Raw genomic sequence first — 24,417 nt, forward strand, 5'->3', positions numbered from 1 at the left:
CCTCACTAGGATTTCTGGTCATTGATCTTAATTCCGTTCTCTGGGGCAACCCAGAGAGAGGCTAATTCTACTTGACAGTCTGGCAAGGTTGCAGGGAGCTGGGTTTTTATTTCTCCAGGCTAAACATATCTACTTCTTTCAATCCAGCCTCTTAAGCTTTTGTTTTGCATGCCCTCAGCATCCTAGCGACACTCTCCGGAACGTGTTCCACTTGTCGGTGCTTCTTCTAAAGTAAGATTCCCACCAGCGGAGTGACCAGCACAGAGCAGGGCTAAACTTTCACCTCCTTCCACATTAGGAGCTATGCTTCTCTTTCCATATGTCCTAAGATCATATTCTTTTTTTTTTTTTCTTAACCTAGTATCAGTTAAATCTCTATTCCCACCGTACTGCCATTAGACGAGGCCACCCTCCTCCTATGGGATGTGTAAGTGATGTCTTGGGTGGGTCTGATGTTTATCACCGCTTAGATTTCCTCTTGATGGGTTCAGCTCATGGTTCCAGACTGTCACGATCTTGATCCGGCTGCTCATCACATATGCTGTGTCTTCAGACCCTGTGTCTGCAGATTCAGTAAGCGTGGCTTCTGTACCTTAAAGTTTGTCAATAAAAGAAAACTAATTGGTACTTCAGGGCCCAGGCCAAAGACAGAGTTATTCAAAACATGCCACTAGGCTCATATTGATCCATTAATCAGCACTTTTAGATTGTGGTCATTTAACCTGTCACAAACCCACCCAATTCTAACATCCAACTCCATTTCATGCTAGGCCTCGTCAGATCCCTGTCAAAAACCAACTGTTGACGCCTACTGCATTTCCTTCATCAGCACTCTTTGACTTTGTTGTTTTCAAGAAAGAACCGATTCACTCATTCATTCATTCAAGTATTTATTTAGCACATACTATGTGAATACTATGTGAATCAGCCCATGCCAGTTTCGGGGGCTCACCACTTCCACGAGGGGCCTACTGTGTTTGTAGAGAATTTATGGGTTACAAAGATAAGTGAGGCGTGTGGATGAGTATTGTCCCTTAGGCAGCAGAAGCAAAGAAGGGTGTTCAGCCTGCTTGAAATTAAAAGACAGCATCCATGATGGGGGTCATGGATGTTATATTTTGACCTGAATATTCAAGTTATCAACCTGGTTGGCTAGTACACCTCATGACGTGATGTTGTGACATTATTTAGGTATTTTTAAGGACGTAACACTCCTTTTAAAGCAAACATTAATATGATTCAATGGCATTCTTTCCTTCATGGGTCACACGTGAAGCCTGGGTGAAGCTTGGAAGAAGTAGCCAGGATCCCCAAGCCCCAGAGCCCCAGTGTGTAATTTGTACTAACCAGGTGTAATTTGCACTAACCCACCAAAGCATGAGTTACAAGTTTGGGATTGGAGCTTCACCTGGCTTGGGACAGTGAGGCAGGATGGAGAGAATACCTACTTATACTGCAGCTCTGCTTTTTATGGTGAATTCTTAAACACAGGGCGATAAAATCAGAGGGCTATATTACTGGAAGCATCCAGAGAGAGCCTCTAGGTGAGTAGTTATCAAACCGAAGTGTGCTTTTGAATCATGTAGGAAGCTTGTTGAAAACGTAGGTTCCCAGACTACCACCCTCCCTGAGGTGGCACCCTGGAAATGTGAGCACTTCTGGGCCTCTGTGGTGCCCTCCTCGGGTTAGACTCACAGTCTTCCAGGGCAGGAATCTGCATGTGGACACTCTCCCCAGCTGGGTAGGAGGCCGCTGGTCCCTGTACCACACTTGGAGAAGCACCATGAGTCTACTCATTTTACCTTGAGGAGGGCATGAGGCCCAGAAATGTTCAGAAATCCGGCCAAGATCGCACACTGAGTGGCCGCAGCTCTGAGCTCTTTTTCCTTCTGGGGAGAATGGGAATGGTGATGCTTCCACCATTTGCCATCTGAGATTGCAGTGAGGACCAAATGTACATGTCTGAAAACCGTCTACAGATACAAGGGGGAGTGACTCTTAGCAACCACGGGACAAGGCCCTAGGAGCTAAGAAGGACCACGGCCAAGGAGACAGGACGCCACAAGCCCCAGAAACCCAGCAGGGTGGGCCAGGGTGCGGTGACCTCAGTCTTATCCGGGCACATGTCAGCCCCCTCCCCGTGGGCCTTTCCCCACACCTGTCTTCAGCGGGAAGATGGTGACGTTCCAGATGTCCTGAGCTGCCGAAGCGCACTTCTTTGCTCCTCTGCGCCCTTTCTGAGCCTTCTGGCTGGCGAATAGAATGGATTTTTTGGTGAGAAACTAGCTGGCAGATTTGGGGCAATCACATCCGTCCCTGTGCCTTCATTCTCAGGGCCTTTGTAACTGCGTTCCCCTCTGCTTAGACCCTTCCCTCCCATGTGCACCCACATGGCTCCCTTCCTCACCTCCTTCAGGCCGGCGCTGAAATGGCAACTTTGCAGTGAGGTCTGCCCTCACTCCCAGTTCCTCATTCCTGCCTTGTTTCCATCCCTAGCGTTCACCACCATTGACCAATTGTGTATTTTACTTATGTTTTTGTTAGTTTATTGTCTCTCTCCTACTCTGCTATGTCAGTCCCACCAGGTCAGAGATTCAGCTGAATTTCTCAGCACCTACTATATGCCTGGCACAGCTGTAGGCACCAAGGATCCAGAAAGGAACCTGCATGGACGGTGCCTACAGTGGCTCATGGTCCAGCAGAGAGGGCTCCCGGCCTGTGATTGGGCGATGTGGGGTGGGCAGGGCTGAGGGAAGCTGGTAGTTGTGTAGAGGCATGGCTGAGGCCAGGCTGAACTGGGAGCAGGTAGATGTGTTTCTGTTCTGGGTGTCCCGTTCCTGGCACTGCTTCCAAGTGCATTGTGCTTCGCCAGGCCCCAGAACTAGAGGCAGCCTGGGGTCCCAGGGCAAATCATTTCTTGTGCCAGCCTCACCCTTCTCATCTGTAAAAAGAAGAAAATCATATCGCCAAATGCAGTTCGGGTTAGTTTAATAGGAACGTCTCCAGGGGCCTGCAATGCCCTTCCTCCTGCAGAGTGCAGCCAGATAAAATAAGACATGTTCTGAGGCTCCCCTCTGACAGATCTGATAACGCTCTCTTGTCTCGGCTGCATGCTCTTGGCCCAGAAGCACGGAGGAACTTTGATGGCTAAAGAAGCCCACTGCCCGGGCTCCTGCAGTCCTCACCTGACAGAAGCACCTTTCACTGCGCCCATCCCCCGAGATTTCTCTGTGTTCCCAAACTGACCTGACATGCCTCATAGGACTGGACAGCCACGCTTTGCAGAGCTGGGGATCTGATGGAGCTGACGCAGAAACCCCTTTCCCCGTGCCTGGGGCCTTGAGGGTGGCCTCCCGCCCTGGAGGCCCATTATGGAGGCAGAAATGGCAGGACTTGGCCCTGCGATCGGTAATGTCCTTGTGCCTTGTGTCTTACAGAAATTTAAAGAATATGTGAACGGCAGTAACCTCATCACTAAGCTACAGGCCAAGCATGACTTACTCAAGCAGACTCTGGGCGAAGGTGAGTCATGTGGCAGAGGCCGGCAATGGGGGCTGTCTTCCCTGCTGGGTTTTGTTGTCGCCCCTTGAGCTGTTTCACATGGAGATCCCGGGCACTTGGTGGAATGAGGCCTGGTCCTGGAGCCACCTACCAGGGTGAGCAGTCTGGAAAAATAGCTCTGGTACAGATGCTGAGGGGGTCCAGTCTGGCTGCAGAAACTATGGGGCAAACACAAGTCTTAGTTTGGGTTGTGGAGGAGGGTCCCAGATAAAGTGATGAGGGTCCCCAATAGGTAGGGGGTGGGATTCAGGGAACAGGCGTCTGCCGTGTTGCTTTTTAGCAGATTCTGTTTGCCAGGAATACTATTGGAGTGCCTGGCCAGGATTCGAGGTCCAAGAAGGAGAATGCATATGTGTAAAGCAGAGTTTGGTCCTTGGGAGACCTGGGGGCTAGACTTAAAGCTCCCCAAAGGCTTCCAACGATGGGTGGGATAAAATCCCAACTGCTCCCATGGCACACGAGGCCCAGGGTCACTTGACCTCTGCCTGCCTCCCTGACCGCATCTACCCATCTTCCACTTCCCTACTGTACTCCAGCGGCACTGAGCTCCTTTCTGCACATCAAAGCTCACCTAAGAAATGAAATTGAGTTATTTGTAGTGAGGTGGATGGACCTAGAGTCTGTCATACAGGGTGAAGTAAGTCAGAAAGAGAAAAACAAATACCATATGCTAACACATATATATGGAATCTAAAAAAAAAAAAAAGTGGTCATGAAGAACCTAGGGGCAAGACGGGAATAAAGACACAGACCTACTAGAGAATGGACTTGAGGACACGGGGAGGGGGAAGGGTAAGCTGGGACAAAGTGAGAGAGTGGCATGGGCATATATACACTACCAAACATAAAATAGATAGCTAGTGGGAAGCAGCCGCATAGCACAGGGAGATCAGCTCGGTGCTTTGTGACCGCCTTGGGGGGGTGGGATGGGGAGGGTGGGAGGGAGGGAGACGCAAGAGGGAGAGGATATGGGGATATGTGTATATGTATAGCTGATTCACTTTGTTATACAGCAGAAACTAACACACCATTGTAAAGCAATTATACTCCAATAAAGATGTTAAAAAAATAAAAAAAAAAAGCTCATCCAACTTATTCCTGCTTCAGGGCCTTTGCATCTGCTGTTCCCACTGCCTGCAATGCCCTTACCCCATGTCTCTGTGTGGATGGCTCCCTGTCAGCTCCCTTCAGCTGTCAGCACAGATGTCACTTCCTCCTGAGACCCTCCTGCCACCCAACCTCAAGGAATCACCACCTCTGTCCCAACACTCTCTCTGTTTGATATTCCTCATCTCACTCATCACCATGTGAAATCATCCTATATACTATTTGTTCACCTGCTTATTGTCGTTGGTCACACCCCCACCCCCAAGAGCATCATATCTTCAACCAGAGTAGGGACTTCCTTGCTTATTTTGTCCACCACTTTATCTAGTGTCTAGAACAGTGCCTGGCTCATATCAGGCACTCAGAAGCCACTGAATGAACGTTGAATGGAAAGGTCACCAGAACATGAACTAGAAACCATCCAAGGTCAAGGATGTGTCAACCGAAAACAAAAATGCACACCCTAAGAGCTGAGAGTTATATTTTATTCAGTGGACAAAATTGAGGACTTAAGCCCAGGCCACAGCATCTCAGATAACTCTGAGACACTGTTCCAAAGAGGCAAGGTGGGGAGCCAGGATATATAGGAGTTTTTGCAACAAAGACCAGGTAGTCGGAACATCTAAAGATTGCTGTTAATAAAGGAAAACCAGACATCTCATGTTAAGGAATTTGGCACTTTTCTATATATGGGAAGATGCAAGAGTCTGGGCTCAGTGCAGTCACTCCTTTGATATGCACCTCAGCTCTCTGGAGCCAGTATCCTGTCTTTTCTCATCCTGAGTTAACTCAGGGTGCACCATTTGTTGTGGGGGGGGGGGGGGCGGGGGCGGGTGGCTGCAGTATCTGATGATTCACTGGTGGGCATTATATTTCATTTATTTATTTATTTATTTAGGCTACATCGGGTTGTAGTTGCGGCACGCAGGATCTTTGTTGCGGCACGCCGGCTTCTCTCTAGTTATGGCACGCGGGCTCTAGAGCGCGCACAGCCTCAGTAGTTGTGGCGCTCTGGCTTAGTTGTCCTGTGGCACGTGGGATCTTCGTTCCCCAACCGGGGGCTGAATCTGTCCCCTGCATTGGAAAGTGGATTCTCGACCACTGGACCACCAGGGAAGTCCCTGGGCATTATGTTTCCATCCCAAGCTCCCGCAGGGCTCTCCGTCGGGAGTGGCTGTAGTGGCTGATGCCTGCAACATCCCTTGTTTACTGATATGGCAGGCAGCATTTTTAGTTCACAGATGGTTTATAGCAAGTCCTGGTGGCCCTGGAGCTGGGTATGAGGCTCAGCTTTGAGGGGAGGAGCTGACCTGGGGCTTCTGAAGCTGCTGGGCAACCTCAGAGATAGTCTTGTGTTCTGTTTAGAGAGGGCTGTTGGCTGAAGGATGTGCTCCACTGAAAGGGAAGAAAAAATGGGGTCTGGGAAACAGGGGGCCAGTACAAGAGAGATGAAGGGAATTTCTAAGATGATGATGCCAGTAGATCCCGAGATGACAGCTTGAAGCAGCCTAGAGAGCTCCCAGGAGTGTTCTGGGGAAGGAGTGTGACAGGACGGGAGTTGTGCTGGGCTGTGGGGCTGGTGGTCACTGCCGGTGGGAGTTCGCTGTCCGCAACACGTCCTTGCCTTCTCTGGCTCGCTCTCTTCTCCCTGTGGGTGCACATTCTAGTGGCTGTGTCCTGGCCACACAAGTCCCTAATTCCTGTCCACTCAGCAGCTATCAAGGGGGCTGCCAGGCTCTGCAGGCGCTTGGCATTTGTGAGCCCCATGCTTTAGAAGAACTGGTGAAAAATGAAACCATTTCCCAACCCCAAGGCACTTACAGTCTAGCTGGGAGACAACACATGAATTCATAAAAAATTAAATAGCGATAACACTATCACACAGAAATACTGACTGAATTGCCAGGTGAACAGTACAGACTCTGAGGGTTGTGAGTCCAGAGAGGGAGGTTTCGTTGTGGGCCCAGGAGAGCTGGAAAGGCTTCAAGGAAGCTGAATAACTAGGGCTTGAAGGAATAGCCAGGACTTTAATACCAATGGAACTTTTTCAATCAACTTTGTTGACATATAATGGATATACCATAAAATGCACCCATTTTATGTGTAGAAATCAGTTTTGACAAACGCATACATCCACCTGTCACCACCACCCGGAAGTTTGCTTGTGCCTCTTTGCAGTCAGCCGCCCCCATCCTCCACCTCAAGGCGCCACTGATCTGATTTCTATTGCCATAGACTAGTTTTGTGTGTTCTAGCTGGTGAGAGCTGGGGAGCTCTTGGAGGTGATGGAAATGTTCTATATCCTGCTTTGGGTGGTGGTTAGACATGGGTGTTTACATTTGTCAAAACTCATTGATGGAGAGGAAGAGTTGGGGAGAAGGAGTTGCAATGAGCTTTTTCTTCATTTCCCCCGTCCTGCCCCTCTACATTCTGCCCATCCTGACATTTCAGTATTGGACCAGGCGAGTGGGGCCATGGAGGAGTGTGGGTAACACGGAGGAACAAGAACAGCAAGAATAGAGGGAAAGGGGAGAGACAGAAAGTCCTAGAGAGGAGCTTGGGTGTGTGTGTGACGGGGGCAGCTTCCACGGCTCGCAGAATCAGTTTTTATGGTCATGGGATGGGGGGCTGCTGCTCAGGAGTCATAGCAAAAGTTGGGTCCGTGTGAGTTGCTGGCTACTTGTATTTTCAAAATCAGATACCCTGGATTTAGAAAACAAGATGTTCTTTTAAAAAATAAGATCCCAGATGAGGAAGTGCTTCTCTCCAGCTCCTCCGTGAGTGCTCTCACATGCAACCTTTTATTCCTGCCCTTGCCTGAATGGCCTTAATGAAATAATAATAATAATTAGTTTTGGTTGGCGTAACTCCTGACCCATTTGGTCTTCCAAGTTTATTTAGCCTTCAGCTGCGCCTTGCTTTGAGATGTGATTTATGAGTCCTTCTTCTGACTTTTGAGCTGAAGAGCAACAAAAAACTGAAAATGCAGCTTCAGAAGTATAATGGAGGCTAAGAAAGAGCCATCTAGAAGAATTTCCATAGTCCTGTTTTCTCATAAGCCAGCTGTGAGGAAAGCCCACTGTGCTTCTTTTGATAACTGGGGTGGGTCTTGTTAGACTGGTCAATTCTGGGGAAGTTTTTTTGTTTTTTTTTTTAACATCTTTATTGGAGTATAATTGCTTGTGTTAGTTGTTTTAGTTTCTACTGTATAACAAAGTGAATCAGCTATATGCATACGTATATCCCCATATCCCCTCCCTCTTGCATCTCCCTCCTACCCTCCTTATCTCACCCCTCTAGGTGGTCACAGGGCACTGAGCTGATCTCCCTGTGCCATGCGGTTGCTTCCCACTAGCTATTTTACATTTGGTAGTGTATATATGTCCATGCCACCCTCTCACTTCGTCCCAGCTTACCCTTCCCCCTCCCTATATCCTTAAGTCCATTCTCTACGTCTGTGTCTTTATTCCTGTTCTGCCCCTAGGTTCATTGGAACCATCTTTTTTTTTAGATTCCATACATGTGTGTCAGCATATGGTATTTGTTTTTCTCTTTCTGACTTACTTCACTCTGTATGACAGGCTCTAGGTCCATCCACCTCACTACAAATAACTCAAATTTCGTTTCTTTTTATGGCTAATATTCCATTGTATATATGTGCCACATTTTCTTTATCCATTCATCTGTCAATAGACTCTTAGGTTACTTCCATGTCCTGGCTACTGTAAATAGAGCTGCAACGAACATTGTGGTACATGACTCTTTTTGAATTATGGTTTTCTCAGGGTATATGCCCAGTAGTGGGATTGCTGGGTCATATGGTAGTTCTATTTTTAGTTTTTTAAGGAACCTCCATACTGTTCCCCATAGTTTTTTAAATTTTAATAAACTTTGTTTTAGAATAGTTTTATATTTATAGAAACGTTGCAAAGATAAGATAGTACAGTTCCCATATACTCCACATCCAATTTCGCCTATTATTAATATCTTCGTTTTACACGAATATGGTATATTTGTCACAATTAATGAATATTGATACATTATTATTAACTGAAGTTAGTAAATTACTGAATTACTGAAAAAACTGAAGGTGAAACCAAATCTTCAGTCATTTTTGTGTCTCCCCTGTACAATAAAGGTATATGTGGATTCTAAGGGCATTAGGGGAAAGGGGAGAATTTGCGCTGACTTAGTTTGATGAAGATCTTGCCCATTGGGCAAAGTTGGGGCATGAAAAAATTGAGCGGGCCAAAGAAAGCTCAGAATCTTCTAATTCACTCTTCTGAGCGTCTTCAGATGATTCCCCTCTACCTGGACATGTTAACTCTTCCATTCAGTAGAAAGCTCTTCTAAGAGTGGGGCTAGGGTAGGGTGACACCTGCATCAATGGCCTTTTTATGTCACCTGAGAGCTATTTTATATTGGGGGGATAATCTGGTCATTTTGAAAACAGGTGAGAAATATGGGGCCAAGTGGAATATTTTTACTAAAAAGATACAAAGCTTTTTTTTAAAATGAAATGAAATATCATGTCTAGTGCCTCAGTTTCTCTCAAGTACTCTTTTGACAGCACTCCTCAAAGAAACCACAAGTTGGAGGAAACTAGGTCTTTTGGGTCACCCTCATTTAGAAGCGAATTTTTCAACATGGCACACAGTCAAAATGCTTCTAGGTGCCCTGCAAATTGTCATTCCTTGTTACAAATGTCACTGCCACATCTTGGGAACAAGAGTGCACGCCCTTATGTGCCCTTGGCTGTTGCTATGTCGTTTTAGTGGCCAGAGGATTCTTAGTTTATCATCTCTGAGTCTTAGATTTCTGACCTCTTTATTGTCCTGGGTAGTCAGTAAGCTCCAGGGTTTACACTTAAGATATGGGTGGGTTTTCTTTCAACTTACTCTATAGCCCCTCTAGGGTAAATGGTGCATTGTCTATAAAAGGGATGAGACATAACCTTTTCAGGCCAAGATTTAATAGCCCATTACAGAGCAAAATGTCCACTGGGACCAGGACAGTCTGACCTTCTAGAAAATGACTGAGCCACCAACTATAAAATATGTTTTTAAAATCCCAAGAGGTCTCAGGTGGTAAAGGGCAGAACATTTTTGATTTCTGTTATTTGTTAGAAGTTGAAACACCATATTCCAAAAGATGTTTCTGGTAAAGAGGTTCTTGAGATCTGGAATGTGAGTCAAAGCTGAAGGAGAATAAATTCGATTCGTTGCCAGAGGAAGGTCTGTCTTGAGTGTGTTCTGACATATTCCACTCCAGGACCCAGATCCTTTGATTCCTACCTACCCCTTTCTTCCCCCCTGGCCATCCATTCATCTGTCCATCCATCCATGGGGACACAGTATATACAAGACGAACAAGGTTCCTGCCCTCATGGGGAAGAGAGACCTCAAACAGAAAACAAACCATTAAGTAAAGAATTATAACTGTGAGTGTCCTCGAGTAGAAAATTGGGGCTGAGATAGAGAATAGTTGTGTATGGGGTTGGGGAGCATTGGGGCACCTGCTTTAGGTTGTGTGATCAGAGAGGCCTCCGAGGGGAGGTGATGTTTAAGCTGAGACTGAAGGATGGGAAGGCGTCAGCCACGTGAAAAACTGGGGAGAGAGTGTTTGGGGCAGAGGGAATAGCCTGTGTGAAGGCAGGAAGGGATGTGGTGAGGTAGGACTAAAAGAAGGGCACTGTGCCTGGACCACAGTGAGTATGTAGGGGAGTGGGCAATTCTGGAACCAAGAGGAGGTAGAGCAGGAACCTCTTCCTAGGTCCCCTTTGTCAGTCAGAGTTGCACAGCTGACTACAGCCCTAAGGGAAATGATGTGCTTTATAGTCAACCCAAGCCACTGGCTGATGCTTTCACGAGTGGGCTGCCATCAGCTTCAACTCAGGGTCTTAGATCTACGTGAAAATTTAACTCAAATTGATGTCTGGTAGGAATTTGCCCCAGACCCCAGACACACAATCAAATTAAGCAGAGCAAATTTTCCTGTTTTACCTAACTTTTCTCCTTTCCTGCTTTGGCTTCAGTTCAGCCAGCTGCAGTCACTCTTGTAACTGCTTGTGGCTTTGGTCAGGAATTAAGGAATTGTGTGCTGATTCGCTCCAAGTTTTATTCTCAGACTTCTCTAACTCTCTTCCTCCCCTCATTTTTCTCCCCATTCAGCATTGTTTTCTGAAACAATAGAGAAACATAAATGCTCTGTTCTTTTTTTTTTAAATAAAGTCCCTTCATGTGAATGCTAGATGGGATTCTAGGGCCTGGAGCTGTTCTGTCCAATATGGTGGCCACAAGCCACACGCGGCTATTGAACACTTGAATCGTGGCTAGTCTGAATTGAGATGTGTAAAACGAGCACCAGATTTCAAAGAGTTAGTAATATATATAGCTTATTAATTTTTATATTGATACATATTGAAATATTTTTGATAGATTAAATACAATGTGTCATTAAAATTAATCTTTCATGTTTCTCTTTACTTTTTATATGTGGCTACTAGAAATTGTGGCTTGCATTATATTTCCATGGGACAGCACTGGCTTAGAGGTTCTCTACTGCACCATAAAAATAATGAAGTACTGAATCATGCTGTGGATGAACCTCAAAAGCATTATGCTCGGTGAAAGAAGCCAAATGCAAAAGACCACATGTTGTATGATTCTATTTTTATGAAATATCCAGAATAAGCAGATCTATAGAGACAGAGAGTGGATGAGTGGTTGCCATAGGCTGAAGATGGGAAGAGGGAGTGACTGTAGATCAGCACAAGGGATCTTTTCAGTGTGATGGAAATGTTCTAAAATTGAGTTGTGATGGTTGCACAACTTTGAATATTTACTAAAAATCACTGAATTATACATTTTAAATGTGTGAATTTTATATGTAAATTATACCTCAATAATTAAAAAAGAGGGCAGTGGATATGAGTCTGGAATTCCAGGGAAATGTAAGATCTGGAGATTAAGTTAGGAAGTCTCAGCAAGCATTTGAGATCACCTAGAGAGGGTGGGTAGGAGACCCAGTTTGCATCCTGGGGGCATTCCAATATTTAGAGGTTAGAGTGTGGACAGATGAGGAGACAACAAGAGAAACTGAGGAACAGCCTGTAGGGCAGGAAGGACACCTGGAAAGTGTACAGAGTCACGAAAATCAAGAGGAAAAAGCTTTATAAGAAGAAGGGAGTGATTAACTGGGGTAGGCAGTGCTGAGTGCTGAGCAGTCAGGTAAGAGCAGAGGAGACATTGGGTTCAGCCGCACAGAGCAGTCTCCGTGGAGTGGTGAGGACAAAAGCCAGCTGCAGTAAGGCAAGAGGAGGAAGCGACAGGGACTCCAAACAGAGCTCCTTCAGGAAGTTTTGCTGGAAAGGAGAGCTGAGAAATGGAGATTGAGTTAGAGGAGAAATGGGGTCAAGGGGAGGCTTAAAAGGCAGGTTGGATATATCCAGTGTACGTGTTGATACGCTGATGGAAATGATCCAGAAGAGAGGAGACTGGCGATGCTAGAGAGAGGGGAGACACTTGCAGAAGCAAAGCCCCTGAAAAGGGCCAAGGGCATGGGACCTGCAGCACGGGGTCTGGGTTTTAGCAGAAGCAGGATGCTTCCTCCAGAGCACTGGGAAAGGGAGGTAGCAGGGGAGTGGGCAGGCGCAGGTAGGTGGGTAGGTCTCATGGTGGTACCCAGAGACCCTGTCTTATTGATTTTGTTTTCCAGTGAAGGAAGCGAGAAGGTCTTCAGCTGAGGATGAAGGCAGGAGGGCTGGGCGTGGGTGCTTGGGGGGTTGAGTAACAACAGAAGGTGTCTTATGGCTGATACCCTTCAGTACCAGGCATGACAGGTGCTCAGTAAACCTTTGTGGACAGAAAGCAGTGCATGAGCTCTCAAGCTGGGGTATGCATAGAAGAGAGTACCGCGAGTGCTTGTCAAAATGCAGATTCCTGGGTCCTTATCCAGGAAAGAGCCAAAAACTCTGCATTTTTGACAAGAGTTCCAGAAGATTCTGATGCCAGTGGTCAGCAGGTTGTAGTTTGAGACCCGCTGGAAAAAAAACTGTGTAGGAACAATAACAAATGAAATATATGTGAACATGGCCCTACAAATAGGAGGCACTGAGGATTTAATAAGACTCAGTTCTTCGTAACAGAACATACCTTAGGCATAATAAGATTTCCCATTTCACAAATAATTAAGTTAAGGTGTTGTTTCTTGTTTTTAGAAAAAGATGAATGTTCTCTGCTCAAAAATAAAATAAACCAACAAAAATGAAAACAAAACCAACAATTAAATCAATGTACACTTTTCTTTCCAGGGGAGAGAGCAGAATGCGGTACAACCAGGTAAGAGCGGTGCATCTTGTTTCCTTCACCTGCTGCCTGAGTGGGCAGTGGGAGGAGGGGGGAGGAGCAGGACAGGCGGGGAGGTGGCGAGACAGTGCTGGAGCTCAGGGCAGCGGAGGAGTCTTAGAGGGGACAGCGCCTCGCCCGTGTCCCCACGGGGGTGTGGCTGTGCTGAGAGGGAAGGCAAAGGTCTTCTGGCTGCTCTGCTGGTTCCAGCGTTAGACTGGTGACGGGGAGGGGGCCTTTCAGAGCTGCTGTGGGAAGTGGGTGTCGTCCCTCGTTGCTATCCATCTGGTGGGAGGACGGGAAGGTAATATATATTGCAGAGTGGCCGAGGGCAACCAGGAGAAGCCAGAGGCTGTGGGGTAGCTGCCCGCCTGTCTCCCCATCCGTTCTATGGCTGCTGAGCAAACCGCCGAGGCGTGGGGCCCAGCCCTGGGTCCCAGTTTACCAAGGCTCCGGGTTTGGCTGGAATCGCACACCACCGGGCCTACGCATGCGCATATCCACGCGAGCGCGCGCAGACGCTCGCTACTGCCTGCCCTGGCTTTGGACCTCGCAGCACTGGGATGGCCTGATGGCAGAGCCCCTGGTGGGGGAAGTAATAGTGGGCAGCTTCTGCTTTCTCTCCAGCTCGCTCAACGTTATCCTCTGGGCTTTTCCCTGAGCAGACCAGAACCAGTGAACACTTTCACTCAGCAGCTGGTAGCTGAGAGGCTGGCTTCAGGACTGGACCTTTCCTCTACCTGAGGAGAGTTTAGGTCCATAAGCAGCCCTGTCGCTGCCCGGGTTCCTTAGAGCCCATCCATTTCCGTGTTCCCAGCAATGCCTGTCCCACTGCCCAAGTTGAATTGAGCTGGTGGCCCAGAGGCCTGCACTTTTCCATCATGTGGCCATTGAGAGCTACTTCTGCCTCATTCTGGGCCCAGTGACCCAAAGACATCCTTTTCCCACAAGTTCTTCCCAGTGGCCCAGAATCCTGGAAAGCCGTCCTACTTGGCAAGAGGGAGGATGAACCCTTAACTCCCGCCTCATCTGGAAGGGAGTTGGCTGGGAAAAGGCTTGGAAAGCTCTGGGGTTTTCAGTTTGCTGGCCCAGGGTGGGGGAAGACTGAGGGCTCTCCGGAAGCTTAGCCCGTACAGCTGTTCCTCTAGGCCCCGGCAGTCCCCGGACATTGGGATGATTCATGATACCAGGCGAGGCCCTCCCAGCACATGGGTCAGCAGATGTGCAGGGTTACTTTCTAAGAACCTTTTAGAAACAAACTCCTATTTATTTATTTATTTACTTACTTATTGCAAGAGTGTTGTCATAGTCCCAAAACAACAGAAGCCACATTTTACACCAAAGTCTGCAAATAGTGAAACAGATGGGGGATGAATTGAGCCATCCCTCACTTCCTCCTAGTTCCTAGAACTCATGTGGGAGAAGATGGTTCCAGCAGATTGTAGGAGAGATCTGTAATCAAACCCTTAGCAAGGTCCCAGGGTCTTCCTTAGAGAAAAGTTGAGAGGTTTTTTTTTTTTTTTTTTTTTTTTAAATAAAGCCCTCTGAGATGCTGTCTTCCACACCCTCTTTGACCTAGGGCCTGGGAAATCCAAGCTAGGATTACAGACCTCCCACTTAGATACACTGCACTAAGCTGCAAATCCAGCCATCTGCACTTTGGCCCTTGGCCAAGGTCAAAGGCAACTCTCTTAGTAAAGTAAAAGCTTCCTCTTACTTCCAAAAATCATTTTTAACTTACTGTGGAGTGCACTGCTAACTTGGAAGTGTTTTTAAAATTTATCTTAAATGCCCTGGGTGAGCTATTTCTATACTGTGGCCCTCTTTATCTGCCATAGTTTCCTGTCCAAGGTCAGTGTCGTTTTGGGTGATTATTTGAGCAGGTCCCCTCAGCCAAGTTGTTGCTGGCCTTGTATAGACAGACCAATTTTTGCACATGGGCTGCAACACATTGTATATTTTTTTCTCATACTTTAGAACGTTATCTTAGAATAGCCCCAATTCATAATAACCCTGTAATTAGGCTGACCAGATGCAATAATGCACTTGAAAGATGTATGGTAAATGGCAAAGCCAGATGCAAGTGTAAGGTTTGATATGGTTATTCAAACCATTGACTGGCTTCCCTAACCTAGGTTGACTCGCTCCAAGTCTGGATTAGCAGTGAAATCACTTGAGATTTCTTGTCCAAACAGATGCAACCCCATGCACACCCACGCACAGCTTCCAAGAGCCTGACCACCATTGAACTACAATATTGCCGCCATTTTGGATGTCGACACCCACGTCTGTTGGGTCGTCTAGGGAAATAACCATCCTTCTGGTCACAGAATAATTTTGAGGCCAATTCCTGTGTTACTAACGCGTGTTAATTTTTATCTTGGTTGAAAGGCAGAAAGGGGACATTGGTCTCTGGTTTCTCTTTCTTCCTCTCCGTGGCTTTCTCTGTTCCTGTTTTCCCTGCCTCTTTCTCTCTCTCTCTCTTTCCTTTTGCTCTGCAACTGAGCAGCAGAAGAGATGGAAGGCTTAGGCTGCCCCACTTTCCTTGGCTGAGCTGCCCCCCTGCTCCCCACTTTGTGCCCCACCCAGCACTTCAGTAAGTCGGTATCAGTTTGATGTCATGCAAAGTTGGGATAGCTACGTTTCCTTGTCAGAGATTCCGCTCACTGCACAGAGCACCACACGAAAGAAAGAAATCCTGATGCGGTTCTAACAGTCCTTCGCTTTCTGGATTGGGCAGAAATTATGGAACTTAAAGGAAAAAAAAAAATCCTTAGGACTTATTTTAGGATATAAATTTTAAAGGCACCCTAGATATTTTTGGTATTGGGTGTCCAACACCTGCATTAAGAGTCTGTACTCTTGCTGACCATGAGAGTTTAATAGATGATTTAATGTTATTGCTGAATGTTCTGTGATAAAATCAATTTCCCGGTTTCCATAATCACACCGGAACCTGGAGTAGGAAGAGCTGAATTCTATTCCCGTGACCTTGGGCAAGTTTCTTAATCTCTCATGGGCTCGTTTGCCTTATGTTTAAAGTAGGTTTAATAGTTTTTGCCTATCTCACAGGGTTGTCATGAGGGTATCGTGCAGTGTGAGATAAGGAAATGATGTGAGAACGTCCAAAAACAGAAACCCAAATCACCATGGAAACAAGGTGGTGCAGCTGCTACCCTCCAGTTATGATACGTAAAACCTATGGCCCTGTCACATTTTTGGCACTCTCTTTTGGCATTTGGAAATTCAAAAGCAGATCTGTTGTAAGAAATATCACTCTCACATACCCACATCCTCAAAAAATAAGTAACTTATGAAAAAGAAATGACATGGACTTAGCTAACCAAATTGACGTAGATCCAAGACGAGCTCAAAATAATCTTGCCTGTTGTTTCTTTGCAAAATTTTGGTCTGTGCTGTTATTTTAGTTCCAGTGTTTGGGTGGCATGAGATTTGGATTCCACTGTGTCTTTGCCCATGCATGTCCTGGAGCTAGCAGCATTTGCTCAGTATTCAGACACCTAGAAGTTGATCCGAGTTCCCTAGATGGCGGGCCTGCTGAGGGAGACAGGCACCACAAGGCCAGTGAGCAAGGCAGCATGAGTCTTATCTCCTTGACTGGCTCCATGGCACATACGATTTCTTGCCCATTCACAGAAATCAGTCAAGGCTTGTGGGCCCAGGTCTGTGTTCATCACGCATGGACATTATCTGTGTCAGGCTTGGTCTCCACTTGGTACCTCTCAAATTATGAACGAAGCCAGTTGCAAATGAACTGTGTCTCTTGGTTAGGGACCCTCCTCCTAACCTCAGAAAGCCCTTTGCCCTAGAAGGCTGGCAGCATTGAGTCAGGCCAACTTGGGTGGTGAAAGATGAGCAAATAAGCCAACACAGGTATATGCATGTGAGCAACTCTGGAAACTGGTCCAGTGTTTGTGGCTGTTTCGCTGTTGCTGGTGAACTGTGGTATGGTCGCCCCTCCCTGTGGCCGAGATGGAGCACAGGGAACGGAGATCCTAAAGTCAAGCAAGACACTTTCAACCTGACCCCACGGGTCCTCCGCTGGCAAGGGTTAATGGGATGGATGAGTCCTTGGCTGGAAATGAGAAAGTGCCCTAAGGCTCCATGACAGACCCTTTGGGAAAAACCTTGGGATTGGAGCCAAAGAGGCCTGGGTTTGGGGCCTAGCTCTGCCACCTCCCCCCTCTAGGCCTCAGTTTAGGCCTCTGTAAAATGGGACCACACGCGCAAGGTTGAGCTGACGTTAAGTGTGATAATGGATTTGAAAACACTGTAACTGAAAGTGTACTTGACTAAAGGACAGATAATCATCATCCTGGGTCCCCTGGGGACCCCAAAGAAGCTGCAGCCTCCCTCCTGGCATCAATTTCTTCATCTCTAAAATAAGAATAATAATTGCCTGGCTCTTAGATCAACGGAATAAAGATTAGTCAAGTGCATTTGAAATGCCAGGAGGCATTAGGAAGATCAGTGCCCTGGTACAGTGGGAGTTGAGACTTGGTGATGCATTTAAGCCAAAATAATGAAAATTAACCCTTCCAATCATCTTTGAAAGTCTCTTGCTTTCTTGGGCTACAGATTACATCTCTCCCCTGATTCCCCCTCCATCTGGTCAGCTTTGCGGGATGACAGCCCTGATTGGAGTTTCAATGGTTTCCTGGACACGTGCTGTGCCCTCCTGTGATTTAGAATACATTTGTGTTACTCCTGCCTGACACCGTGGGTAAATTAAGACCCGCTTAAACATCCAGAGGCCTTCAGATGGAGCATTGGACACCAATGTGCTGGGGGTTCAGGCCTTCCATTTGCATTTTGTGTTCTCCTCCAGTCGTGGGTCATAAGAGCGTCTTTCCCAGTTGTATGTTTACCTTGGTTGCTTTCTTGATTTCTTTTGTTCCGTTTTCCCCTAGGCCCCCCTGTCTTCCCCCTAAACCACAGAAAATGAGGAGACCTAGGCCTCTCTCAGTGTGTAGCCATAAACTATTTAACGGCTGTATGGAAGCGTTCATTAAGGTACTTGCTGGGGAGCCACGGAGTCCGCGAATGCACCCAATGTAATGGCAGCCTTTCTCCACCTCCTCCCCTGGCCAACAGCCCTGCCCCAACCTACTGACCTACCAACGACTGACGGACTGGAACTTTCAATCCGGGCCCTCGGCCAGGCCTCGTGGCAAGCTGGTCCTCCCGGCAGCCTGCTCTTAGCTTCAGTGAGGGCTTCTAATCAGAGCTGCTTTTGCCTCTGACCAGTTGCTCCTAAGTGCTTTCCCTTGATTCTCAGCCCTGGGGGAGGGTTGCAATTGTGCTGGGACCCAGTAAAATCCAGGTGGCGCTGAATCCATGCCGGACAGTGGTCCCTGCCAGCCCCACTTCACTGCTTCAGGAACTGCAGTCCTGACCAGCCTGAGGGACAGTTAGAGAAACCCCCTCGCCTTGAGTCACACTCACGTCTCCCAGGAGGAGACAGGTTGGAAACAACACAAAGAAAAGCCCTGTGAGTAACAGTGTTTTTATACAAGTGATTTTTTAAAGTTGAGAATATACCAGCAAGGGAACACAACACATACAATTTGTACGAGAGACAACCCTTCCACCTAATTTTGTTTCTTGTTAGGCAGTTTGGGAGAAGAGAAAAGAGCTGAGGTAGTCCCTTTAGAATTCCAGGTTAATCCTTTACACCTTAAACTAAAAAGAAAGCTTTTCACCTCAGTGAGTTTCTCTTCTTGCTTCTTGGCTGCAAAGGGTGCAGGATCAAGCCATTCCAGATAGAACAGCTCAAGGCAAGTTAAGATGGTGGTGGAGTTGAAAAGGGCAGCACGTGGGGGACACACTTGAGGAAGGGGAGATGCATTCTGAACATTACTTAGGGGAACAGCGGAAGGTCCCTGACAGTTATTGGAAGCCTGCCCCCATCTAACGAAGACCCTTTGCAGAAAATAAGAGTCAGGAGAAAAGTACAGGTTCTCGGGCCCTGCCGACACTTTGGGAGTGCTGAGGCTGCCCCCGCTCTGGCTCTCTATCCTCTGGCCTCATGTAGGGCACGCACAGGACTTGCCGGGCAGGGAGGGTTGGCCTCAGGCGTGGGAGGGGGTAGGCAGGACCAGCCTGGGTCCCTCTGCCTGTAAGCTGAGTTCTGGGGGACAGTGGGGGAAGGGAAAGGGGAAAAGGAGGGCACAGGTTGGGACTGCCCGGGGGTGGGAAACAGCAGCAGCCGCTCTAGGATGCCTCAGAGGAGGGAGGTGTGGAGGACCCCAAAAGGAGGGGCGCTCCTGCGTGCATCAGGGAAGGGGTGCTGTTTGGAGGGGACCCGAGTGAGCAGTTTGCCATCCAGAAGGTCATGGGAAGAGGGGCTGTCTCAAGAGCCCTTTCTTCATCCTCCCTCCTCGCTCCAACAAGACTTTTTCTCGAAAAAGCCATACTCCAGAACTGAGAGGGGACTGAGGCCCATTTGCTACTCTCTCTGCCCTCAAGGAGCTTATCATGTTGCTCAGGAGGTTTCTGACAGAAAGCTGAACGTGGAAGATGATTCAGGATGAGCACTTGGTGACTGATTCCCCACGGAAATAAGTTCTGTGAGAGCGCAGAGCAGGAAGAACTGTGAGCACTGGGGCCCGGGCGGCTTTGAAGGACGGGTCGGAGCACGGCAGAGGGGAGGACGGAGGAGCCCCTGAGAGGAGGAACAGAATGAGCAAAGGCCCAGAGACACAGACACCTTTCAGAATATGCTCAGCTCTTTGGAAACGGGTGCTCTGTCAGGACGCTTGGAAGGAGCTCTTACCTGATGGCATTTGCAAGTTAGGTGTTCTGTTTAGTGAAACACTCTCTGAATGGAGAGCTCCTACATAAAATGCATGACGATCGAGTGTCGTGCATCAACCGTGGGAGTGTCTGCCCCTTGGAGGTAGTCACCAGGAAGCCACATCCTTATTCTAAATATATAGCCGTTGCTGCAGCTGGTCAGTCTTCCGAGAGCCTGCAGCAGGACCTTTGTCAGCGGTGCCAAAACTTTGTCTGAGAACAGACACCCCAGTCTTTGGAATGAAAAGCAGCGCCAATCAGAGCCCGGCTTTGTAGCCACTGGAGCCACAACATGGCAAGAGGCATAGGCCGTAGTGGACACTAGGGGACTGGCTCTGAAAAGAGCCCCCAGAGAGGGACACCCCAGAGCACTGGGCAGCAGCATGTTGCTGGAATAAGAGCACAGGCTCCTCAGGGGACCGTTTGACTGAAAAAAGTATGTTTGTTGAGCGAATGCATTTCTTTATAGTCACGTGTGCTTGTACCTCACATCATCAGTGCAATTCCGCCAGCTCTTCTGCGTGCCCACTCTAAGCTCCCTGTGGGGACACACTGCAGCGGCGGGACCCCAACCTCAAGGACTGTTAACTCTCAGAAAATGAAAAGGCAGTGTGATGCATCCAGTCCTTCAGCCTTTGGGAATGGAATTTAATTTCCTCTTATGATTCCCATGCTATCTGGAAGAAGATTCAGCGTGAACTAAGAATCCCCAGCTCTGAAATTCTAAAGCTCTGAAAGGCTTTTCAATAAAATAACATCACAGAAACTCCATGATTATGAGGGTTTAGAGGGACAAGGAAGCATCCCCAAGAATGACGGATAAATGTAGTTGGAGTTACTTTTATAAATTTCTAGGACCTTACCTGAATGGATTCTTTTCAAAATCCGTGATTTTTTTCCCCCCTTCTCCCGGACAGAAGGAAACCCAATTTATTATGATAAATTTTGAGGCCCAGGAGGTCTACCTTCGGGATGGGGCAGGGGGAGTCCTTACCTTGTTTCAATAAAATGAGAATGATTATTACCCACCTCCTGAGTGTGTGACGAGGATCAGATGAGTAACACCTGCCAGGTTCTAGAGCTCTGCCTGGCGCAGAGTAAACACCATGGAAATGTTAGCTGTTAGTGCTGCCTGGGCTTTCCGGAGAGTGCCCATGGGGCCCCGTCTGATCACCTGGCACTGCTGTCCTAGGTTCAGGTAGGCTTAGTCGACATAGGAAAATTCTAGTTGCTGAGATGCCAGGGGCTGGACGGGTGACACCAGCAAGCAGGCGCACATCCTCCCGTTTCTCAGTCGGGATGGACACAGCACGCGCCCCAGAGCCTGACCCACTGCACGTGTGGGAAGGAAGAAGAGGCAGTGCTCCCCTGCAAATGGGCGACTGCAGTGAAAGCAAAGTCTCCGGTTCTGCCCGCAAGATCACGAAGGCTCTCTGACTCCACTGCACTCCCTCCCTCCAGGCTTTGTCAGCTTTTGGGTTCCCTGAGGCTTTTTCAGTGCCAGGGTGAGGGTCCGTGGGCAGAAGAAAAGCAAAGCCAAGTGGGTACCCGGGACAAGCTGCCCCAGGTGTTTGGTAGGAAAGCACGGGCAGCTGTGTGGAATTTGGAACCAGATGGAATCCTGTTTGGTCCTATCCAGAGGGCACCTGATAAACACGGTCTTGGTTAACTAAGAGCTGAGAGTGAGGTTTCCTGAGCTGACTTGCAGGGACAGTGTCACAGTAGACACCTGAGGGCGTGTGTCCCTCCTTTTCTGTGGGTGGCTGGGCTAACCTTAAGGGGTCTTAGGTGGGCTCTCACCGTTGGTGAATAAACAGCCCCCGTGTTGAGGAGAAGCTAGACTTGGGGTGAAGCAAGTGTTCAGTACACACCATTCCTGCCCTTTGACAAGGACTGAAAGAGGCCCCTTTGCCCCCTGGCGTCCGAGGCAGCCACCCTGGAAGGCTGGCCGGGCAGGTCCAGAGCTCCACTGGGCCCACAGGTTGCCTGCCGTCTCCCCGGACCTCCGCTGGCTGCCATTGCATTTCGGCGTTCCCGGACTCTGAAGGAGCTGCTTGCTCTAACTGGTCTTATTACTTCTGCGTAATCTTTTCTTTTTCTTCTGCTCTGCTGCCTTGTTTATTTTTTGTTATCAGAGGAAGAAGAAATGCTCGAACCAGGAACCAGGTATTTACTGGAAAGGTCCGTCAGCCCCATTTAACTGGATGGAACCTGTCTTTAGCCCTGACTTATAGCACAGGGCCCGCCTTGCCTGTTGCCAATGAGTCCACTTTATTATCCTCTCTGTGACTGTAGTTAATCAAGGAAAGGATTTGCAGGTGGGGTGTGGAGGAGCCACGAAAGCATCCAAATTCATGGTTTTTTCTCTGTCCCTTTACATGAGCATATTACATATGCCTCATTGCTTCCTCACCTTCTGAGGAGGCTAGTGCTTAATTTGGCCCGTTTTCAAAGAGAGTTTTAAAAAAATTTTATGCTCTGTAAGTGGCCTGAAATAGCCGAGACGTCAACCAATCATGGGATCCGAAAGAAAATTATCCCTTGCCCAGCTCTCTGGGGCCGTGGGCCAGTCTAGGAAAATATAATTGAAAATACATTCACACCCCAGATGCGTGTATTTAGAACTGCATCTTATTCAGCCTTTCTGACTAAGGTTGCCACTCAGTGGTCAGTGGCTGACGTTAGCTGTTTCTAGAACTTTTCCTTGTAATGTGTTTACTGTTAAACAAATATCTGTCTAGATGTTTAGGTTGTTACGTTGTGAGTAGAATTGGTCTTCCCTTCTCCGAGCTCAAAATGACCCCTGGGGCCAGCCTTGCTTCCCCCATGGTGTGTCCTTCTTAATTCTGGCAGCAGGTCCTACAGTACTAGGCAGAGGCCTTGATCCTGCCCTGAGCGCTGGGAGAAGAGAGTTGAGATGGGGCTGAGGGCAGTGGGAGGCAGAGAAGTCTTCGAGGGCGGATTCCAGCCCCTCCAGGCGGTGGGCTCCCTCGCCTTCCCTGATGTGCCTATCAGGCCTCCTGAGCCCTGATTCCTTCCCAGCTGAGTAGGAAGACAGAGCATTTCTTTAAAATGATCACAGCTATGGCTTTTCTGCAATCACAGAAGACTTTCTATTTTAACTGTTTGTGGAGACTTTAGAATTAGTCGTTCCTTGCTTGTTTTCCTACTAATCCGATGGTACTAATATTCTGGCTTGAGTTCATAATCTGTGTTTGCAGTGTCTTCTCTCCTGTGGTGGTTGCCAAGTCCAATACAACTCACAACTTTTTTTTCTTAAGGATTCAGGACAAGCTATACCACTGGTCGTCGAGAGCTGCATCAGATACATCAATTTATACGGTAAGCTTGATCTCAGGGCAGTGTTTTCAGCTCTTTCCAGAACAGGTGCTAGGCTGCTCTCATAAGAAATGAGATTCAAATTCATCTGGGAAGATTTCCCGTTGCTGCTCTGCTTCTGAGAGGGAAAACGTTCCATAGAACAGCTGCTGTCTTGAGTGCTGTCTATTGAGCCTTGTGTGTCAGCGGAACTGAAAGTGGTGGTGAGAAGACCCAGGAACTAGGAGAACCGAGGAGCAGGGAGGGCACATGGGAGAACTGTATTAGTTCCTTTTTTGCTCCCACCCAAGCCCAGAGCTCTGCACTTTGAGCGCTGAATGAGGTTGGTCAACCGATCAGTTAATCCTGCTAGACTGTGGTAAACTCCATGGAGGAAATAGAGTGTCTGGGATTTGCTACATGGTGTCCCCAGCACTTAAATTGTGCCTCCATCTATTCATTTATTCATTCCTCCAAAAATATATTTCCAGAGTGCATAGCAGGCACTGTTTTTGACAATGGCAGCATAGCCACGAACCAGACAGGTAGGATGCTGGCCCTAGGTAGCTTACATGACCAATTAGAAGGGCAAGGGAATGAACAAGCAGAGAGACAAATAATATAATTTCAGGTAGTGATAATGCCAAGGAACTAATTAAAGGGGATAGAGAATGGCTGGAGGAGGGCAGGCCTGCTTTGGCTAAGGTTGTAAGGAGAGCCGTCTCCGAGGGGGTGATATTTGAGTAGAAGAAGCCAGCCATGCAGTCCAGGTGGAGAGAATGGCGAGTGTCAAGACCTAATACCTAATATGGGAAAGAAGGCCAGCGTGACTGGACAAGAATGAGCCAGGAGGATGGGGTAAGAGACACAGGTGGTAGAAATTCAGCATTGGTTAACGAAAGAAATGAACAACGTTTATTGAGCACATACTATATGTACAAACCAAACTTTAACTAAAGCCTGCCTTTAAGGGTAAACACTTTCCTGAATTATAAAGTGGAGAGTTGTTTCATACAGAAAAACTGAATCTCAGGGAAAGGATCCCAGTCTTAATTCCCTTTTCAGATGAGGGAAGCCCTCTAATTCCTTCAATCTAATAGGTCGCTGTTTTGTTGTTACTGCTGTGTCAGGTATCAAGGTCTCCTCTTTTTTATGGCCTCGTAGAAACATAAAAAATGAGATTGTCCTTCTTCAATAAGTTAACGTCCCCCAAACTCCTTGATCCCAAGCCAGCATGCACTCTAGACTCTAGATTTTCTTGAAGGAAGAC

At 47.7% G+C, this 24,417-nt stretch overlaps 1 protein-coding gene across 2 annotated transcripts in view; it reads left to right on the top strand.

The window, feature by feature from the left end:
- SRGAP3 (SLIT-ROBO Rho GTPase activating protein 3) overlaps positions 1 to 24,417 on the top strand; it is a 136,175-nt gene that overhangs the window by 67,480 nt on the left and 44,278 nt on the right. For both annotated transcript variants that reach the window (XM_068557315.1, XM_068557316.1), the window contains exons 9-12: positions 3,438 to 3,522; positions 12,980 to 13,007; positions 17,945 to 18,047; positions 23,111 to 23,171. In XM_068557315.1, the coding sequence (XP_068413416.1) occupies positions 3,438 to 3,522; positions 12,980 to 13,007; positions 17,945 to 18,047; positions 23,111 to 23,171 (277 nt within the window). The remainder of the gene's footprint in view (positions 1 to 3,437; positions 3,523 to 12,979; positions 13,008 to 17,944; positions 18,048 to 23,110; positions 23,172 to 24,417) is intronic.

This window comes from Eschrichtius robustus, chromosome 12, assembly GCF_028021215.1.
Source record: "Eschrichtius robustus isolate mEscRob2 chromosome 12, mEscRob2.pri, whole genome shotgun sequence".
Lineage (NCBI taxonomy): Eukaryota > Metazoa > Chordata > Mammalia > Artiodactyla > Eschrichtiidae > Eschrichtius > Eschrichtius robustus.